We start from the raw sequence: 22,699 nt of genomic DNA on the forward strand, positions 1-22,699 counted from the left end.
ATTGGAATTTATAGTAAAGCAAAATGGATGCTGCCAGGTCAAACATACAACTTCTAGCAGATCTACGCAGACTTTTTATCCAAAGTACAAGGAACCTGGCTTTCATTTCACTTTTTTTTCCCCCACACCTTAGACTTCGAAGTAGGTTTCAAGGAATTTTTCCTTCCAATATGAGGATTCAACCAACTTAAAATGGAAATGCAACAAAAAAACAGATGCTCCTTTGTAGAAATCCACTGTCACGGAATGCATTAATCCCTGGACTAAGATTTACTTTAAACATTAAAACGTTCTTTTCTGGCAAAGTATATCATGGAAACGTGACAAAAATTCCTGAAAATTTATCATGGACTATTTTTAAAATTCAATTGCCTTTTTTTTTTTTTTAAAGATTTTTTATTTATTTGACAGAGATAGACAGCCAGCGAGAGAGGGAACACAAGCAGGGGGAGTGGGAGAGGAAGAAGCAGGCTCTCAGTGGAGGAGCCTGATGTGGGGCTCGATCCCGGAACGCTGGGATCACGCCCTGAGCCAAAGGCAGACGCCCAACGACTGCGCTACCCAGGCGCCCCTCGATTGCCTTTCTTCGATCATGTGACTGCTCAATCGAAAAAAAAATTAAAGCTCAGCTGTTTCTTCCTTTGGAATATGGTACAATCTTGGAAATTTTATATCATTTCTAATATTTTAAACTGTGAAGAAGTGACCATGCATCAAACTGAAGGCCGTGAGTGAATGCTTTGCTTTTAAGAGCCAGCTTCTCGAGACTATAAATGTGGTTGTTACAGGTAGTTTTCACTAACGTCTTGTAAGATACTCAGTGATAGTCTATCAGCCCTGAAAAAACGGTTGCTGCTACAAACTTACATATAGTGAATGAATGACAAAAATAAGACTATTTTTACTATGATGAATTTAAATGGAACAGCCATACAGGGTGAGTGTATGTCTGCGGCTGAACTACTTACTAGCGAACGGGAAGGCAGACGAACTTTGCAGGATCTAGCCAGGCTGATCTGTGCAGGCTTCTATGCACACACGGGGTTAGGCGCGGAGGCTTCCTGTAAAAGTTCTGGGAAAGAGCCTGGGCCTACGTTTATCATCGTCAAGAACAACACGAAGAAACATGCAATCAGTTCTGAGAGCGAGATGACACAAGTCTCTCCAGAGTAGTAGGATAATATTTAGATAAAATCGGATGCTATTTACATTGTCAGATGCATTGTCAGATTTATCACTAGCAGCGAACACCCCAAATTACTGGCAACTATACCAAGCCCAAGCCGGTAGAGATGTTGCACCACTGGTCCCCATCTAGTAAAGAAAATATCACCATTCAGATACTTTAAAGATCTTCTATCATCCCAAGATCTTAAACCAATATTCTTAAATTGTTTTATTCAAAGGTACTTTTGTTATCTTGCCTCTACTACCCTATCAACAAAAGTCCTTTGAAAAATTATAATATCCGACATATATAAAAGTCTACTGCTGTAGAAATCTCAAAAATGTAATGTTAGCAATGATAATTATCTAAAGAAGTCAGCTTCATGGAATAGCTTTTGAGGATTTATTGCTCAGATGCATTCAAAAAATTCTTAAACATAATGTGGCAATGGCTCTAATACATCTGTAAACAGAATACCACTAAAAAATTTTTATTGGCATGAAATACTATAATTATGGATGTGTAAAATTTTTAAATCTTAAAGCCTCTTAACATAATCATGTATATCTATGTACAAAACATACATAAATTTCACTTTATTTAAAACATATGAAAGAGGAAATTTCAAATCACACTAAACATAATAAATATAGAACTTGCTTTGTTAAAAATCTACAGTATACATTCAAGTAAAGGCTAAACTTCCAATGCCAACTATATAGGAGACAAAATTAAACATTTACAATAATCAGTTTCCTAAAAGTGCTATTTTTAATACCTATAAGAGGAAACTCATTCTAGTGCTTCTGTTTCCATCCAAACATATACATTCCTTTATTCACAGAACCAGATGCTTCTGTTACTAAAAATACATATCCAAAGCTTTTATATCCTTTTAAATAGACTTAACATTTTAGCTCTTTGGGGGAGGAACAGGAAAGTCCACACAAACACCTCAGACCATCTTAAATTATTAGAGACGATTGACTTTATGACACACCCTGTTTCAACTCAGATGTGACACGTGATGAACGTGTTAATGAGAACGGTTCCGGTCCACACGTCTACGGCAAGTCATCTTTCTCTACGTGGGAGTTTGTGCAGGTCGAGGAGCGTCCACTGTGGCAACCTTCCTGTGACCCAGGTCTGGAGGCCATGCTCCACTTCTGATTTGTACCTTCTCTTCCAACCGGATTTGGTTTCGTTTCTTCAGGAGTTATATTCAGTACATTGATGGAACTGTTGGGAAAAGAAAGATCTTAATAATCGTTTCCTCCTTCCTTTATACTTAAGCTCTGCCTGAAGGTCTCAATTCAAATGGCCCCCTTGTCCTATGCTAAGTACATTTTGAGGACACACAGATTAGGAACCTATCTCTCCACCTATTTATCTGTTTACCCATCTATTTATCTTACTTATTTCTTTGGTCTACTCTGAAGCTCTCTAGGCAACTGAAGCTTAAGCCAGACAGAACACATGGGCTTTGAAAGCTCGAGCCCCCTGATGTCCCCATCTTCCTGCCACTATTTTATAATCTCTTTATTGTTTTCTTCTTTACACATCCACTTGCTCATGTATGCCTTCCTCTAGCCAGCCGTTCACCCACACAGCTATTTAATGAGCGCCTACAAAAGCAGTTAAGGGGTCCAGACTCTGAAGTCAGATGGCTTAGGCTCACCCCAGCTGGACCGTTCAGCTCACTGTGTCAGTGTTCTTCAACTTCCTCAGCTGTAAAATGGAAATAATAATAGTATCTATCTCACAGGGCTGGGTGGAACTGAGTTAACACACATTAAGCGCTTAAACCAATGCTCGCTTTAACAATCTTAGTGTCTGAACACAGGCACAGCTGCTACCCTTCAATGGCACAATCTGAGAGGTATGCTCTGCGACCAGCATCCAAACAAAAAAATCTGGGACGACTGAGTGGCTCAGTCAGTTAAGCGTCTCAGGTCATGATCCCGAGTCCTGGGATGGAGCCCCAAGTCAGGCTCCCTGCTCAGCGGCAGTCTGCTTCTCCTTCTGCCTGCTGTTCCCCCTCACTCATGCTCGCTCTCTCTCAAATAAAGAAACAAAATCTTTTAAAAAAATCTGCCTAAATGATTACTTTCAAATCTAAGGAGTTAAGTCGACAAATGATACATTTTTATCAACTGAATACCTTATATAATTTTTTCCACAAATGTACATTTTTCCCCTAAATGTGCATTTTTTGTGACTTTGTTCTACTAACTCAACCTCAATGTAGCAATCCTAAAAAAAAAAAATTAAGTTGCTTTAATTCTAAAAATCGAAACCCAAAACAATTAAAAATTTTACTTACACTTATTTGCCAATACTTAAAAAAGGAACTTGCTTATAATTCAGCCCTCAGAAATCCTGCCATCTCAGACGAGTTGAGACCAACGAGCAACTAAATTCTTTCCGTAATTTTGTACCTGAACTACTTTGTGTAAAATTCCATTCTACGGTGAAGAAGCAATGAGGTTGTTGCTGTAGAAATTAGCTATAAATATTCCTATTCATTTTCCTATGATCTTATCACAAACCCAGACCCAAGGTGCTTCAAGAATGAGGAGTCCAAATTTACCAAATAACTTAAAGTTTTGAGAACTATGTCAAGCTCCACAGCTTCTCTCCTGATAACCAGTAATACAACTCTTCTCTATGTTTTATCCTCAGAGGCCAAGGACCATGAACACGAATAGCTCAATGGAGTTTCTTTACGCTTAAAATTCTGTTTCTATGCCACTGGTGTTGTTTAGCCCTCGGAATACATGCAAGAGAAAAAGCACTTTTATAATCCATATAATGTTTACATGCATTTTTATTCTTACAGCCTGCTACTGAAGGCCGATAATGGACCGAGCACTGTTTTAAGTGCTGTATACATACGATTGCTGAAATCTCAGAACACCCTGTGCTGTAGGTACTAAATACTGGACTCTATTAAGCACAAAATAATGTCCTAATGAATTATTGTGTCAAATATTTCTTAACTAAAAATAAGTAGATTAAAAAGTAAGAATTGTAGAGACATAAAAATAATCGAGGCAACTTCTGTGTTCTCTCTTGGATACAGAATGCATTATTTGAAAATGGTGACTAGAATTTGTGTTATTTATATAGATTGTTCTGACTGGTCAAATCTGGGAGTTTAATAACATTCTGCATAAGAAAATACTCTGAGCTTACAGTATCTTTTTTTTTTTTTTTTAAAGATTTTATTTATTTATTTGACAGAGACAGCCAGCGAGAGAGGGAACACAGCAGGGGGAGTGGGAGAGGAAGAAGCAGGCTCCCAGCGGAGGAGCCCGATGTGGGACTCGATCCCGCAACGCCAGGATCACGCCCTGAGCCGAAGGCAGATGCTTTAACGACTGCACTACCCAGGCGCCCCATAGCTTACAGTATCTTTTGACCGTAAATCAACCTTGCACTTCCCAAACTCAACCCGTTAGTCAATCTTTTGGCTCAAACTGCAAAATATATTCCAAATCCAGTCATGTCTACCTTCACGGTACGACCCTTGTCTAAACTGTGACCATCTCACCGAGACTCTCCGGAAGCCTCCTAACCTCGTCTCCTGGCTTATAGCACAGGCTCCTACAGTCTGTTTCCCACATAAGAAAATAGTCGTCTTTTCAAAACAGATTTTGTTTTTTCACTCTCCTGTTTACACGTCTCCGATGCTTCTCCTGTCGCCCTCAGAACAGTATCTGACCTACAAATACAGACTAAAATACTTCACAAATGAAATGTCAAGTACATGTATGTGTGTGGGGGCAGAAGCGTGGGGTTATGGATGAACAACACGGCATGAGCTGGTAATTGCTGAAGCTGGCTGATGGGTACATAGGGTATCATGACCTTATTCTCTCTACATTTGCGTATATTTGAACTTTTACATAATAAAGTTTGTATCCTCATCTACTCACCCAGGGCCTTATAGGATGTGACCCCTGATCACCTTCCACCATCCCCTCCCACCCCTTGGGCTTGCTCACTAACACCACTCACCCTCCACAAACACACCAGCGTCCTACCTCAGGGATCCCTACACTTGTCTGGAGGACTCTTCCCCACGCTCTTTTTTGCCCCTCGGTGTTTAGAGTCCCAATCCTTTTACAGATCAATATATATAGTGTCTTGTCCTTTTTAAGCTTCATATTTTTGTTTTGAAATTCATTTATTTAACAATTCTTGGTCCAAGGGCCAGTGGGCTTCTTCAACACTTAGGTCCACACCATCCTCTCACTACCACAGGTCAAGTGTGCCGGAGCCCTGACCCCTGCTCTCTAGGACACGTGCCAAACACGCAGGACCCCATGCCGCCATCTCCTACTTTGGTTAAGAGGAAAGACCTTTGCTCTTTTCTATTCCTCTCTCACTAGGAATGTTCTATGTGCTTAGCTAATTAATCTTGGAATAGGCTCTGAGGTAAAATATCGGTATTATACCTTAGAAAATGATTTAACAACTTGAGATAGAGAAAAATACCAAAATGCATCAGTTAACAGAAATATATGGGTTTAAAAAAAAAAAAAAGAAATATATGGGTTTCCTGGGGAGCAACTTTTCTTGATCCTGTCATCCTTGGGCACAGATCTTCACCAGTCACGATGAGGACATTTTTCTCAGTTCTCTGCCCTTCAACACCAATAAAATGGGCACAGCAAAAGAAATTTTGAAATATATACTCCACAAAGACTGTGAAAATATCCTTCTATTTAACAAAATTAAAGAATTCAAAATACTAAGTGATACCTGTAAATAAGATTGTATTTTAAATTGTATTTTGGATGTGACATGAAAGGAATAACATCATATGATTTAGCTTCCAGCAGACAGGGACCAGAACTACCTTGTTCGCTACTATATTCCCAGTACCTAACAGGTGTCCTTACATATGTAAGGACATAATGGCCACCCAATAAATATTTGCAGAATGAATGATCAATCTACTAAATTCCTCTCCAAAGCCACCAGCGTCGCTGACACGACAGACATGCCAACTCGCCCTCGGCAGTGCACCTCCAGCAGTGGAACAGACACGTGCAAAGACCACCTACAGACCAATACCTATGTTCAGACGCACAGGAACGTGTCTGGCAAAAGTCCGAAGTAGAAGGAGAAGCAGGAAGAGACTTAGTAAGTTTGGATGTGCAAACTGGAGACCCGTTAGACACACCGTGAGGCTTCTTTTGCCGTGGCCTTGAGTGCACTGTAAGACTGTCCCGATCAGAACCTGTGAAAAGAAAAAAGAAAAAAGGCAGTCCGTATGGTATCAAACAAGGTGAAGGTTATTAACTATGATGATCACCTGCAGGGGAGTGAGGTCTGAGATCGAACAAGGTAATGTGGGTGTCCACTCCAGCCCGACTCCAGTCTAGCTAACCTCGCCATCTCCTATGCATATTCCATAAACATCTACGGATCTAGTTTTAAAAATATTTGGTGATCTCCAAAGTTTTATATTAATAATTGACACTATTTTATTTACATGCATTTTCAGATTAAAGGGTTAATGAAGTACTCACTTCCTGAGAAGGCACTGAAAAGTTTCATATTTTCTGAGTTCTGGTGGTCAAAGGTAGTCATATTTAAAAACTGTTGCTTTAACCAACTGGCTCTTTCTTCTTCAAATGCCTTTCTCTATCATAACAAGCAAACCAAAGAAATACTGATCAATATTTCAACATTCACATTGGTGGCATTTCCCATGACTTCTGTAGTTGTTGGTGTTTGTTTTCTGGCTATCATATAGATTTTGTAAGTCAAATGAATTAACCTAGAAAACTAAGAAAAATTTCATTTAAGAAAATTATATTTAAGAAATAAAAAAATCACCCACTTCACCTAATAAACCAACTCATCACAACTTTCACATCCGTTTTGAGTAAACGCAAATGGACAGTGCAAAAAAACAGCATATTAGCATAACTCCTGAACATACAGATTATTGTAAATAGAGAATTACTGCAACAGAAAAATACCCACTGCAAGTGAATCACTTGAGAAAAAGGAGCTGTGACTTCAGGCATCGGTCTCAGCCTCTCATACCAGCGGTAGCAGCCACCACCACGAAACCACAAGAGGGCACATGTCAGACGTTCCCCTTCCCAACAGCTGACCATCCTAAACTCTCCCTCAGCACTCAGGTCTCTCACACTTCCTTCCCATCCTTCCCTGGCCCCACTGGCCCCAGTGCCCCCATAGACAGATTCTCCTGCAGAGAGCTGGGAGCGGCAGACAAAGGAGCCAGAGTTATCTCCTGGGAAAGGCTGGGAGACAGGGACCCAGAAACAGGTTCCCAGAAGTGAGGAGAAAATGGAGAAAATACTGGTGCAGATTGTTTTCGTTTTCTTCTCAAGTTAGCTATCGATAAGACAGATTTTCACAGCTGTGGAGAATATCCATGCTAGCTACTTAAACAGAACATGGTCTTTCATTCCTAAATACTAATACAAAGTCATGCAGCACCAGACATTTGAAGAAAACTAAGACCATGAAAGAAAAATAGCCAAAATAAAAAGACCTGACCACAGATAACAGATAGTTCAAGAAGACCCTTTAAAAAAAATTCTAACACAAATGATCAGATTTACGAACATCTGTAAAATAATATAGTGCTATTCAGAAAAGAGCAAGCAAGAAACAAGGACATGAGAGAACTTAAAAGATAAGCCTGAAACAAAAACTCAGTGGATGAAGTGAAGAATTAAAAGTGAGAGAATATCCCCAAATTCAGAACATAAAGTCAATCTATAGATGTAGTCAGAAGGCCAATCATTTGTCTAATAAAAGTGTTCCAGAATGCAAGACATGTGAAAGAAGGAAAAAATACAGAATCAAAGAAAATATCACTACATTGAAGAAATACAGTGTCTTGAGGCCAAAAAGGAGCTACACCCAGATATATCCCAGCAAAATTTTGAAACTTTAAGAATATAAAAAGGAGAGAAGAAGGAGAGAAGGAAAAAACAAAGCAGGATATCCACAAAGTACTGTATATGTAGGTTATATAATAATCAGCTTCTTATTAGCAAAACCAAACAGCAAAAGAAATGGAATAACTCAAAGTTTTGTGGGAAAAAGTCAGAAACTAAATTCTATATCCAGCCGAACTAATCTCATGAATGTCTTTTTGGGTATTCTAGAATTCAGAATATTTTTCACTCACACAATACTTAACGAAAAAAATTACTCAAGAAGGTAATACAGCAAATTGAAAAAGGAACCCAAGACAGAAGATAACACGAGATATAAGCTGAATGTGATTCAAGAAATCCTAAAGGAAGCTATAAGAAAGCCAAAGGACTCACCACACAGGGATATATGAAAGTCTCTTCCAGGTGGCAGAGTCTTAACAACAGAGTATTTCCTAAGGGGCCAAATGTATTACTAGGTTAGAGAATGAATCACATTTACAGAATCATGATGTTGTCAGTGTTCCTTCAATTGTTAAGTCTCAATCTTGCTCAAAGTCCTTACGCTTGGATTACTTTACAGGCTAATACTCGACAATGAAAAAGAAAAGCACAAACAAAAACTGGGAAGTAGAGGGACAAGAGAAGGGGAATAAGGGTGAGTCCAAGAATGTCTTCATCTTTCATTGTGGGAATAAACTGACACTGTTTCAAGGTGAGCAAACATGAAATAGAAGCATTACATATACTATTCAAAGAAAAAAAGTCAACCAGAAGAAACCATTTTTAAAAAGTTTAAAAGAGTAACAATATAATGAAGAAGTCATGTATATTGATGAGGAACAGTGTAGACGGGAGGTGTGAGAAGGATACAAATTCTTTATCTTTCATAGCAGGGGAAGCAACAGACTTATCAAGGATAAAAGGCTGAAGTGCATTAAAGTTAAAATAGTACTTCCCAGAAGAATTACAAACTTAGTGGTTCCCTCTGAGGAATAAAACTGGGAAGAAGAATGGGTGATATTTTTTCACTTTGTGGCTTTCTGTAAGGGTTTTTATTTTTGAAACCACATTCACACATTACCTCTACAATATTTTCAAGGGAAATATGCAGGTTAATACACCATTAAATTAAAAAGCGAGCTGTAGGAGGTGTCTGCACACATCCGTGGGCGGGGGAGGGGGAACTTCCGTTCTGTACTCCCCACCACCCCCCCTTTTAAAACAACAAACATGCTCTCAGTTGCACTGTCTTTTGATGCTACCCCTACTGACAGTGGACAGATCACAAATGTCCAAGAGAGGTCGCCTGGGGGAAGCTAAACACTTACCAGTAGAAAGCCAACCCGAAGGGGATAATGGGTGCTTATGGTTTTCTAAAAAAAAAAAAAGTTTCAATTCCCAAATCTGGTAAGGGCAAAACGACACCCTTCTAAAGTGGTTCATGCGCTTACAATCCCTTCCAGTTCACGTTACTTTTCAGATGACCGGTAAAATACTTGAGAAAAAGCTGGATAGCAAAGAAACAATGAAAGGCAGGACTTGGATGCATTCTGCTGGGCCTCCCAGAACTTTGAAGAGCTCTACAAGGAAAGCTACTTGTTGAAAATACCTCCAATCCTAGGCGAATAGCCGCTTCTGTAAAGCTTCGTCTTTCCTTCTCAAAATTCTTTTTTTGCTCTTTAAACAGGGACCACTCTTCCTTGAGGCGCTCCTTTTCTTCCAGCAAATAACAGTCTCGTAGCAGTGAGGTGGTGTCATCATCACACGCAGTAGCGAGCTGCTGCTATTAAATTTTAAAACATAGTAAGTTCCAGAGGGTCCCTGCAACACTCCCAGTTAAAATTAAAGCAAGGGAAGCAGGGTCAAACTTTAGGGGAAGAAAAGAAGTGAAAAATCAGAAAGTCAACGGAGGATTCTCATTTTCCAACTGGCAGAGCACCGCCGAAGGAATGGCACACGTTGCACCTGTGAGCAAGCGAAAACCTGAGCTGAGAGCAAAAAAGGGACAAACACAGATCTTCTAAAATACAGGAATAAAAATCTGGTAAGGCTCAGTAAAATCCTGGCCATTCTCATGGGAAAACAGCTTGAAAAGGCAACTCACATTTACCTGTAAGAGCTGCTGCTGAGTTTTAATCATTTCTTTACACTGCTGAATTTCTAACTCGAGTTTTTCAGTTTCTTGTTCGTGGTCTTGTCGTGAGATTACGTCTTCATCATTAAAACCTTCTAGATGTACCTTTGAAACTAACATAAAACCAGTCATGTGACATAGGTTTCACACCACTCAGTTTATGGTGTTTTTTTGTTATATTTAAAAATCAAGGCTCTCAGAATTTCTTTCTAGAATTTCATAGATTTTCTAAAAGGTACTTATTCCCTTTGCCCTTTAAAAATTTCATAAGCTATAATAATACAACAACTAAGTTTATATAGTATAGGAATTCATGACAACTACAAATTCGTAATATTTTTGGAGTAAAATGATATCTTTACTATTAGTTCTATTATGAACATTTAATTTGTAATCCATGTTTATTCAAGACTCTGTCCTAATTAAAAACGGACAACCTATAAGCATCGGAGTCCGGGGATCGAATCCACATCGGGCTCCCTGCTCTGCAAGGAGTCTGCTTCTCCCTCTGCCCCTCACCCTGCTTGTGCTCTCTCTCTCAAATAAATAAAATCTTTAAAAAAATGGACAACCTATATTCACAAAAGAGAAAAATAATTAACAAATGCATAAACTACTTTCGACACTTCTTCAAAGATCAATGCAGTGCTACAAATCTTGCTCTCTGGTATTAAATTCAACAAATGTTAAGTCCAAACATACTTGCTGTTTACTAACAGATGGCGACTGAAATCAGTAAAATCTCATGTAAATCAATTTTGGTACAAAATTTTGTGAATTACTCTTTACTACTAAAGATTACAATTGACAGTGATTTTGTGACTTTGGCATTTAGAATAAATTTTCTTTCAACAGACTTCATTCACTGAGAAGAAACCTTCATTTTCTTGATTTAAAAGCATGCAAACTTTAACAAATATAAAATATTAAGAATACATTCATCAACGTAGATCTATACTATCTTCAGTGACAGGGAATGGTGTCTAAAATAATACACCGTCAGATGAAAAAAGCAGTGTAGAAAAAATACATAATATTCAATTTTTGTTTTTTTATATACATATTTTTAAAGATTTGAGAGAGAGTGCACACAGAGGTGCACGAGCAAGAGGAGGGGCAGAGGGAGAGGAAGAGAGAGAGAATCTCAAGCAGACTCCCCACTGAGCATGGAGGCCCACATGGGGCTTGATCCCATGACCCTGAGATCATGACCTGAGCTGAAACCAAGAGTCAGACGCTTAACGAACTGCGTCACCCACGCAACCCAGTTTTTTATATATTTTTAAATAAATATTTTGTGGGCACCTGGGTGGCCCTGTCGGTTAAGTGTCTGCCTTCAGCTCAGGTCAGGATCTCAGGGTCCTGGGACCAAGTCCTGCATCGAGCTCCCTGCTCGGCGGGGAGTCTGCTACTCCCTCTCCCTCTGCCTGCTACTCCCCCTGCTTGTGCTGTCAAATGAATAAATAAAATCTTTAAAAAATATATATTCTGTAAATGCCTACAGAAAAATCTAGAAAGATAAGCACCAAACTGTTAAATGTCATGTACAGGGAACAGAAACCTGAATATTCTACTTCATATACTTCCTAATTGATATTTTCTATTAAACATCTATTACTTTGAAAATAATTTAAAAATAAATTATTAGGAACCTAGGAGTATGCAAGTATTTAGGAATAATAACCAACAGGTTCATATTTATATCACATCACGATTAATAATTCTTAATTTCCAAGATCGGTAAGAGACTCAGTTCACTTTATTCAATTGTACACCTTGCACTCAGAATAGATGGAGATATGTAGTGTCCTCTTTTTAGAGAAAGATTCAGTCTGAGGGGCAAAATATTTCTCAGTGAAGTTCAAATCTCACCTCTAGAAGTTGACAGAAGTTTTTTTTTTTTTGAGATTTTATTTTTATTTATTGGACAGAGAAAGACACAACGAAGAGAGGGAACACCAGCAGGCAGAGGGAGAGGGAGAAGCAGGCTTTCTGCTGAGCAGAGAGCCTGATGACGGTCTCGATCCCAAGACCCTGGGATCAGGGCCTGAGCCGAAGGCAGATGCTTAACAACTGAGCCACCCAGGTGCCCTTTGACAGAAGCTTGACTATCAAACCACCAAACTGAGCTCAAGTACTTCAGGGTCAGCCCCTCACGTGACTTTCCAAGGGACTAAAATTAACAGCTGAGTGTCACAACTCAGAGTGAGGCAGTAAGTTACCTTGGTTGTCAAGTTTTTCTACATGACTTTTCAAAATTCTCCACTGTTTTCTGATGCTGTTGGTAAGCTGCTCTCTCACAGTCTCACAGGAAAGGTCCCACATACTCTCCCTACTCAGTTCCCCAGCATCTTCTTCAGCATCAGAGATAACCTACAAGAAGAAAGATGAAAAGGAAAGACTAGTATCTTCAAATGGCTCTAGATACTCAGGCAGCAGTAATCAAGCTGATTATCAGAGATACCTATCAAAATCATTTCTGGGCTGTATCTTATACATATATGACCTAATATTAAACATAGAAATTCTCCAATTCAAGTCTCTTCAAATGGAATTTGAATCCAAATACAGTTAGTGACAAGAGTCACGGAGCCGTGTGAGGAAGAATTATTCACTCCTTGCCCAGTGTTGTGTTAGAGCTCTCACATGCTAAGGACTCCTCAAATCATGTTACAATGTGGGAAAAATGATGCTTAGAGAGGTAGAGACACTGTCCACTATCACGCAGCCAAGAGGTAGAATTGAGATCTGAAGTTAGATCAACTCTTCTCCAATCCTACTCTGTTTAAAACAGTTAAACCAGTGAGGTTATCTACAAAGTAAAAGCAACCGTGAATCCTATTTTTCTTATATAATTAAAAAAAATAAAACTAGAGATTTTCTTTTTACTCTACAAAGACATTAAATCATAGGAAAATACAGCAAACCAGTGACATAGAATCACACAGAATCAAAGCAGGATAAAGAACATAGGGAAACACCACTAAAATATATTACGTCAAAATAATCTGCAGCTACAGAAATAATAATGTTATAATATATGTATATAATATCTGCATAAATTTGTTGTTAACATCCAGGAAAGTGGACAGAGATATACTTCCCTATTATGAACAATAAAATATCCTGCTGGGGGTAAAAAGAAAACAGATTGAAGATGAAAGAAATGCTGATCATGCAGCAGGAATGAGGGAGCTACTCAGCGGGGAGAGCTGTATCAATAGCCCCAGGTCGGTAATGGCTGCCAGGGGTCAAGGTCTCCCAGGGGGAGCAGGCTGGGGCCAGGACCAGCACGGAGCTCACTGTGACTCTGATTCTTGCCCATCAAGCCTCTGGAGCTACTTGCCAGTAATTCTTCCAAGGAGCTACACCTTCTACGTGTTAAAGTGTGCCAGAATACTGTTAAGTCCATTATTTAAAAAATTAACAATAATTGCTTCATGCTGGCCAGACTGAATGAAACTCTGAAACCACAAAATGAAAATAAAAAATTAACTTGAATTTTGGGTATATGTTTTGGCTATACTTAAGCACAATAATAAATTAATGAAACCTGAAGGCTACCTATGCATTATAAGGTTAATCTCATCCCTCTTGCTTTAATGTTCCAAAATCCTTAAAAGAAAGGAAGGACTGAATTAAATTGTAAGAGAAAAAAATTATAGAAAAACAGATCTTTTAAAAACAAGAAATATACTTAAAAGATAACTGTTTCTCCAAAGGTAAACACCTGAATTTTTAAGAATTATACAGGCTACTACCCACTGGCTGTAGTGGCGAGGAGAGGGGAATTTAAACATCTTGAGAAAGGTCTCCCTGCTTTACTCCCTACTTGTGCTGAACACAAGCTGGTAAGGTTAGGGACGGTGGGGCCAAGAACCCAGGCTGCGGGAGTAGAGGAAACTGCTCGCTCTGGAGAGGTACCTGCGTGTTCACAACAAAAAGTGACAGACTTGGAGAGAAAAGGCGGAGGTCAAACAGGTCCTGAAGCGGGGGTTTAAAAGAACACTCAGGTTATGTTTTTGTAAAAAAAGAAAAAAGAGGTAGAAGGAGGGATGGGCTGATCAGTTAGACTGATCTGTGATACCACAAGGTAAATAATCCCCTAATACAGGTTTAAAAAACAAGTTCTGATGACTTGCTGATAATCAGCACTTCCCATCGTTATTTTCAGATTTTAGTCACTTGCCTGAATCCAGAATTTAAACATGTAAAGCAATTAAGTTCAAAGAAGTTTTCACCATTATGTGACTTGTTTTTTTCAGACCTCTGCACGCATTACTTCCCTTGCGTCACATGCTTCTACCCCCAAAACACCTACTGTATTGTTCAGAGCCAACTCAAATGTCCCCTTCTCTGTGAGGCCTTCCCTGATTGCCACACTTACTTACTTCGTTCCACATGTCGTACCACCCTGTTACAGCTCCTGCCACGTGTAACAATTACTTGTGTAACAACTACCCATCTCCCCAAAAGAGCTTCCTGAAGGATGCAATGGACTGAATGTTTGTGTTCCCTCAAATTCCTGGTGAAATCCTAATGCCCAAAGTGCGAGTATTCAGAGGTGGGGCCTCTGGGAAGTGAGGAGGTCATACAAAGCAGAGTCCTCGTGAACGGGATGAGCGCCCCTGAAAGGGCCTCTGGTGAGCTCTCCTCTTCCCGGCGCAGGAGGGTGAGGGTACAAGGTGCAAGCAGGAAGACATCCGCTCCCCAGACACTGACCCTGCTGGCACCCAGCGTTTGAACCTCCCAGAGCCGGAACTGTAAAAAATACATTTCTGTTGCTCTTAACCACCCAGTCTGTGGTAGTTTGTTGTAACAGCCCAACTGAGACAAGGGAAGACGTCAAAATCCTTTCAGCTTTTTCTTTCCAGGGACCTTTAACATAACGTACATTCAGCAAACTTCTGGACTGAATGGTTAGTTGGTTCCCAAAGTTACTACGTGTTTCACTCTGAAGGTAAAGCCTGTTTGAGTGCACAACACCTGAACTATGGAGAGGACACTCAGCACAGCGGCTAAAAACATGGACGCCGGGGTGAGACGGACTCGGATTTAAATCTTAGTTCTGTCACGTGTGATACCAGGCTAATGAGACCAGTGTGCCTCAGTGTCCTCAGCTATAGAATGAGAATAATTATGATATGAAAAGCATCAGAAGAATGAAATGAGACAATGCTCATAAAGTGCGTGTCACAATGTGTGGCAGAGACGAAGTCCTCGCCATCATTTCCCAGGCCACGGCTAGAAGCATACAGGGACACTTTCTTGTTGTTGTCACAGTGACTGGGGGGTAGTACAGCAGTGAGCGTCCTGTCCAAACTACCAAGGGTGTCCCCCCTGGGAATACCGAGCTAATGTCTGAATTGTCGATTTAGCAATCCGAAACCATAGTAGAGAGGAAAGAGCCACTTACAGTTCCTGTACTATCATCTGCTCTTTCTCTAGGTTTCTGCTTTTGGGGAGAAAGAAGAGAAATCATTTCCTTTTTCATTTGCTGAAGAACCTTCTTAAGTTCAGCATTTTCCATTAGGATTTGTTTCTGACGATATTCATAATCATTCAAGAGAATTTTATACATTTCATCTTCGTTCCTGAGAAAGAAACTGTCAGTATGAAAATACAGTTATAGAAAAGAAAACTCTGGTGAAATGTATCAATTTAAATTGGACCTTACCTGGCCTCGGTTTTACCCGTCCTCCAGGAGCCTCTTTTTCCATCGGCTCTCCCCACATAATTTAAAACTTCCATAGCTACAAACATGAACATGCAAATCAAAACCAATTCTTACCATACATATGTTTAAGTGTATAAAACCCTAACACACTCTATACACACTGGAGACATAAGTCAACCTGGTACAGATTAGGATTTGGGCTCAAACAGCCCAGATTTGAAGTTCCAGTTCTTCATCACTGATAAGCACTGAGATCTTAACAAGTTATTTAACTACTAAGCCTGTTTCTTCATCAATACGGAGGGAATGATGAAAGTATCTACCCAAGAGTTGTGAAGAGTAAAAGAAGTTGTTATAACACTTAACAAAGTACTTGGTAAGTATTATTTTATTATCATCATTAATTTTATCATTGGGGCTGGCAAGCTATGGCCTGCAGGCCAGCTGCCTGATTTTCTAAATAAAGTTTTATTAGAACACGGCCACACCATTTGTTTATATAGTTTTTACACTACAAGCGCAGGGATGAATAGTTGAGACAAAAGACTACAGACTCCACAAACCTGAACATATTTACTATTAGAATCTTTACAGAAAGAGTCTGCCCAGCCCTGCGTTGTCATCATCAAAGGCGTCAAGGCCCCTGTGTATTAACGTCTCTTCTGTCCCAGGGGGATGGGAGCAGTTGGCATCAGAAGGAAGATGACAATAAGTTGCTGTAATTTTAGACTTGATGAAATCATTATGAAACTGTCACTTCCAATTAGGTTCGGACTAGGAAACAGCCAGACTCCCATAAAATAAGGGCTGTTTCCAGTTACATCTTCAGTAAACTTCTCTAATTAGGTGTTACATTTTATACTTCCAGCACTGCATCCTGCTCTGTATTTAATTCACGAATGAACACGAGGTTAACCAATGAAGTTTAAGTTTGATTACCTAAAGATTTTCCAACCTTGTCTTAACTGCTTATTACACTTCCATTTTTCAGTAATTAGCCGACTAACTGCAAGAGCTCTGCTGTACAGATCGGCAGTGACGCAGCCAGCTCTAAGCGCCCGCTGGCAGCGGACGCGGCCCGGCACGTGACAGCCTGAGACACCTGCTCATCAGCTGTTGTGTCAGCCAGTCTGACCGGCTCAGCTTCGGAAACCACAGTTTAGGGCATTACCGTGCAATGCGGGGTGGAGCACAACCTACGGTCCACCTGGAGACCACTGTTGGATAAATCCATGCATAGATGCCCTGTGCCGCATCTTCCCAGGCCAGCAAACTATCTGCGTAGCTCTGGTCTTGTGTGTGTGTGTGTGTGTGTGTGTGTGTGTGTGTGCGCGCGCGTGCGCGCTCGGTTCTACTCTTTCATCGGTGCGATTTCCCTGAAATTATGCACATACTTGGATGAAGCTGCAAATTGATTTTCAAAAGAATAACACTAGAAAAAAGTACACCTTAAGCATAAACATAAACATAAGCATAACATTCACAGTCCATCCTGCAGACTAGCCGCTTCAAAAATGCACAGCTACATTTATTTAAAGGAACAGATGTAAATGATTTGGTCTGATAAATAATTTTATGAAGTTAATTCTAAAATCACATTTTTGATACTCAGAAACTCATCTTGATTTTTCATATTACCAGTTCTTTACTATGGAACATTAGAATATCCTCTTAGTTTTTCCTCTGTGGAACAACTGTCATATTTAAAAAAAAAAAAAGGTAATTCTTATAAAAACAAAGGACGTAAAGCAGAATTTTTATTTTTCATGAATGAGTTGTCTTGATTTCTAGTTTATATGGACACATACCATTTACAATTGCATAAAGCATAAAAATAATACTTCCTGAGTTATTGTGCTCCATCTATTCACATTTATCTCTTAGCATATTAGCTTATTTACTTTCCTCTATCTTAACCAGTTGTTTCTTACCTATTTTTTTATCCTTCTTGTTCATAACAAGTTGATGCAGACGTTCCTTTAATTTATTATATTCACGTTCTTTTCTCTTCATATCATGATTATATTGAGTAGCCCGACTTGCAATGATATTTTGTAATTTTTGTACCTGAAAAAAGCATTTTCCATCAAATGTGTCCTTTTATGATGGATAACCCCAGTTAAAATTTGTAAATTCAAAAAAGAAAAGAAGACCTAGCATTCACCTCCTCATAAAATAGTTTACTTTAGGATTATTCTTCCTTCTCAATAACCACTGGAAATCACTTTTTAAAGTATCATTAAGTGGATCACAAAGTTTTTATTTTTTAATTCTGAAATCTCTAGAGCTGCTAACTTCAATTATTTTTCTATCCTTTTTACGCTACATATAGAATCTGATCATGTAGAAACCAGAAACTCTTACAGAAGTATTAAAGTGATTAAAGTCTCATCTGAAGCAAGAATTGATCTGACTATCTGTAGTGACTTCCTTATACTACTGACTTGAATCACTTTATTCCTTATTAATCTGTGACAAATTAGCCACAGTACGTCACAGCACATAAAAAGGTTTGTTTTTATCTGATCATAAACAGTTCTCAAATCAGAGTGAGTCCAAACAGCAGACAGACTCTGGCTCAAGTACCTACCATATGTCAGGCCCTAAAGCTCAGTGTTGAGATCTACGGTGGCTCCTCAGGTGGCCCTTGACAGAAGTGTGTTATATTCTATACAAACATTTTTAATCTCTGCTGGAGATCATCATGTTTAACTTAATTCTTACTAAATATTAACTATATTCAAACCACTTACGTGTAATCTGCAGATCAAGTCAAAATTTTCTGTGAAATAACTCAAAGAAATGCATAAGCAACTTTGCAGTTTAATTAAGATATTTCACTATCCACTAACTACACTACTAAATAGTCAAACTATGACAGAACAATCTGTCTAAGTCACTATAAAATCATTAGAAGAAATACACTCCCCTAAAAGTCCTTAATTACAGTTTAAAAAACATATACAATACTGAAAATAAATATTGTATTTTTATAGTTATCACATGGTCAGGGATCGAACTGCAGAGCAGTAAGAACACAATGCTTTCTTTTTATACAAATTTTTTTTAAAGATTTTATTTATTTATTTGAGAGAGACAGAGAGAGAAAGCCAGCGAGAGAGGGAACACAAGCAGGGGGAGTGGGAGAGGAAGAAGCAGGCTCCCAGCAGAGGAGCCCGATGCGGGGCTCGATCCCAGAACGCCGGGATCACGCCCCGAGCCGAAGGCAGACGCCTAACGACTGAGCCACCCAGGCGCCCCTCTTCTTATATAAATTAAAAAATAGTGATTGCAAGTGCATTAACTCTATAGATCCAAATACTAAGTAACCACTGTAGCAGAAATGAGATTAAAATTATGATGTCTTTAACAATCAGAAATAAGATTTTTAAATGTGAATTGCTTTTTTTTTTTAAACAATAACTCATGTCCATTTAGTCAAGTAATTAATTGCTTGATTGGATGAACAATGTCAGTATTTAATAGAAAGAAGAGGCATGCCAGATATTAAGTATAGGTATGGCAGAGAATAAAAGATCTGCATTTAAAGTACCCTTGCGCCTGAGAAAAAGGGACAATGCACTGGAGTCTAGGATGGACAGGAGAGGACACTGACTGTCACAAGCTATGGACCGATATACTAAACCCCATGAATCCACTTGGGACAGGGGGTGCCAGGGAGAGTTCCTGACCTCAGTTAAACATGCTGCAATGCTGTACTCAGAGGTCCACCACACCAGTTTGACAAAGGATGAATTAATGTTCTTGTTTTAAAGTGGGGTATGGTCACGTCAAATAAGAAAAAAAAAAAATTCACTTAAACTGACAACCCACCTCATCTTTTTCATTTTTCAGTAGCTGATGCAAATTCCGGTTCTTGCACTGTAACTGTCTGTCTCTTTCCTGAAGCCCAATCATTTCTCTCCTGGAGGTTTCCAGTTGTTCCTAAAATATCCACATGCAACTGTGATTACAATTAACATACAACTCAGAGCAAATGAATTCTTCAAAGATCAGTAAAAACAATGTACACATACTCAGGTTTGTTAGCTAAAACTGCAGTTTAATGGCACACAAAATGTTTACTTAAAACAATTATTACAAAATAATACTATAAAGTTATAAGTTTAAGTTTAAATATATTTTAATTCATTAAAATACCAACATTTTTTATGTACATGCAAAAGAGTTTCAAAGTGGATCCCTTGAAAGGCTCTTCACTTATTCCAGTGATGCTGCCACTGGACAGTTTTTAAATTTCCTTTTAGTACTTTTTAACACTTCTATGGTTCACTCCTTTAGAAAGAACCAAAGTGATATGGACCTACGTCTAAAGAAGACGTACGACCAAGCAAAGCGGCAACCCTTCAGGTCAGAAAGGGTGGGTCTCCCTAACAAGTGCCAACCTCTGAGGATTTTTTTCCAGAGAGGAACGGCAGCTTTGCTGGAATCAGTACGAGATAAGATGTTCATTCTGAATTCGTTCCACACATTTCCTGAGGAAATGTGACAAGTTCTGCATGAGGCCATTGGAATATTTTTAAAATCCTCTTATATTTATAAAATATAAAAAGCCACTCAAAGCTAAGTGACCACAAATAAAAACCTGCACAATCCCTATAACGATGGACCTCAAGATGATTTAGGAATTCAGAAAATTTAGGAATATACCTTGGATAACTCTCAAGTTGTCAGAATTTTTGGCACCCTCTTCTTTGGAGTGTTTACTACTTCCTATCATGCCAGACCATGTGGAATGAGTGAACTTAGAGGCACTGGGCCAGTTGATACGTCCCACATGTGTCAAACCAGATTCACTTTGAGTGATTATCAGTGCTTTACTTGAACTCCCCATCAGCCCTGCAAATCTGTACACCCCCTCCTACATCACTTATCTCATACCATCATCCTCTGTAAACTTGAGACAGAGACCAGACCGGCATCTTAAATTCATGATTCTCTTATTCCCCAAATTCAATTTTTCATAAAATTCTACCCATTTTACCTCCCTAGTTTGCTTCGTATTTCACTTTTACTATCTCCACTGGCACTACCTTAGTTCAAGCCCAAAACCGTTCTGGCTTTGGCAGCTGCTGCTAAAGTCTGCTAACAGCCGTCCTTTCCATCATGCCTTCTGGGCTCCCTACCTCCATTCCAAATACAAATCTGCACCTTCCCCATAGTTTCTCCACCTTACTGCCAGGTTGACATGACGCCCATGACGCCTTCCTCTCGCTTACATTCCTTGGTGCCTCTCACATCCTCGGACGCCTGGGACCCACCCTCACCTCTCTCGCTCTTCATCATCACTATGTACTTCAGCCCCTACAGAGCTACTGACCAGTCCCTGAACGTCAAATGCTCTCTCATACCCTATGCTTTAACCAGGTTATATACCCTCTGCCTAGAATGTCTTTTCCAAACATTAGCAAATTCCTATTTACTCCTCAAATCTGAGATCAAGTGTTAACTCTCTGTGAAGCCTCCTCTTACCTCCCAACCAAGAACAACTAATGAAGCAAATAATTATGGTTCAATGTATCTCCTTCCACTAGACTACAATCTCTTGAGAGCAGGGACTGGGATTCACTCCTCGGCGAAACCCAGTGCGCCTCGCACAAAAATACTCAATAAATTTTGCTCAATGAGTTAAATGAATCACATTCTAGATTAAGAAGCTCTTCAAGGACAGATTGGAAACTTTTGCCACTGAACACACATTTCTGTCCAGAGAAAAATACCAGATTTTGGCCTAGGTCAAACGTGAATTAGAGGAGTTCCTGGAAACCATTCTATACTCTGGGCTGTCCTAATAAGCAACCACTCCTTAGAGGAAAGGATAAACAGGCCCGGATTACCAATATCATTGTGTAATTATTCACTAGCTACTTAAAAAACATTCAGCCAAGGTTACCCACATATAAAAAGTTTCAGTGCAGAATTATGGCCTTCAAAGGCTTACAACTCTGAATCAGTCTAATTCATAAGAACTTCCATAGGTCTCTCTGATTAAGATTAAAGTATTATCCACAACTCACAGCCTTTTTATAACCTTGGAGGCCACTAACTACCCACTCCAGCCCACCACAGTTCCCACATCAGGAATGAACTCTATCTTTTAGGCATTGTAGGATGTATACAAACCTAAAAATATTAAAGAGAAAACACTGTTATCACTTGGCTTAGCTTATGAGACATTTGGCTTATTGAAATACAGGTCGACATGCAATTTCTACCTTAAGTTTTGCATAGCAGTTCTGTAGATGGTCCATATCACTTCCCAGTTTCAGATTCTGTGTTTCTACATTTTCCTGAGCTAGAAGGTTCTTCCGCTGAAGTACAAGTAGCTCATTCATACAATTTAAAACAGCAACTATATTTAATTCTCTCTTTGTGTCTTTACCTTTGGATTCTTCATATAATGAAGGAAAACCGAAAGTAGTCAATTCCTGGTAGGAGAAAATGTTTTCCTCAAAGTTGGTTACCAGATGACTTAGTATAGAAACAAATGATAAAAATCTTTTCTCACAAATAATGAAAACTATCCTAAGTTAAGAAAATTGTAAATACTCTGCTCTGCAGGTGCCTGGGTCCTGGGGCAAGGCACTTAGTACATCAGTAAAATAAGGGACAGACTCCCAGTGGAGAAGTCCTTAGGGTGATGTGGAGGCCAACCTGCTCCTGAGAAGCATGTTTACCATGTATGCAGACGAAATGATCACCGCAGTTCTTTGCCTATCAAGTATGTTGAAAGTCCCAGGCCAATACGTAAGAATATACTTGTGCTT

At 39.2% G+C, this 22,699-nt stretch overlaps 1 protein-coding gene across 7 annotated transcripts in view; it reads right to left on the minus strand.

Moving 5' to 3' along the window:
• Window positions 1-1,749: 1,749 nt before the first annotated feature.
• SSX2IP (SSX family member 2 interacting protein) overlaps window positions 1,750-22,699 on the minus strand; it is a 41,266-nt gene continuing 20,316 nt past the window's right edge. For 2 of the 7 annotated variants that reach the window (XM_045801897.2, XM_045801896.2), the window contains exons 4-14: window positions 22,148-22,360; window positions 19,746-19,856; window positions 17,843-17,978; window positions 15,912-15,987; window positions 15,651-15,840; window positions 12,457-12,607; window positions 10,211-10,347; window positions 9,710-9,883; window positions 6,709-6,823; window positions 6,251-6,416; window positions 1,750-2,407 (exon numbers count right to left, since the gene is read on the minus strand). In XM_045801897.2, coding sequence (XP_045657853.1) covers window positions 2,233-2,407; window positions 6,251-6,416; window positions 6,709-6,823; window positions 9,710-9,883; window positions 10,211-10,347; window positions 12,457-12,607; window positions 15,651-15,840; window positions 15,912-15,987; window positions 17,843-17,978; window positions 19,746-19,856; window positions 22,148-22,360 — 1,644 coding nt within the window. In that variant the 3' untranslated portion in view covers window positions 1,750-2,232. The remainder of the gene's footprint in view (window positions 2,408-6,250; window positions 6,417-6,708; window positions 6,824-9,709; window positions 9,884-10,210; window positions 10,348-12,456; window positions 12,608-15,650; window positions 15,841-15,911; window positions 15,988-17,842; window positions 17,979-19,745; window positions 19,857-22,147; window positions 22,361-22,699) is intronic. The other 5 variants (XM_087866062.1, XM_087866061.1, XM_087866060.1 and 2 more) reach the window with 5 other exon arrangements.

Source organism: Ursus americanus, chromosome 12, assembly GCF_024610735.1.
Source record: "Ursus americanus isolate L20-20 chromosome 12, mUrsAme1.1.p, whole genome shotgun sequence".
NCBI lineage: Eukaryota > Metazoa > Chordata > Mammalia > Carnivora > Ursidae > Ursus > Ursus americanus.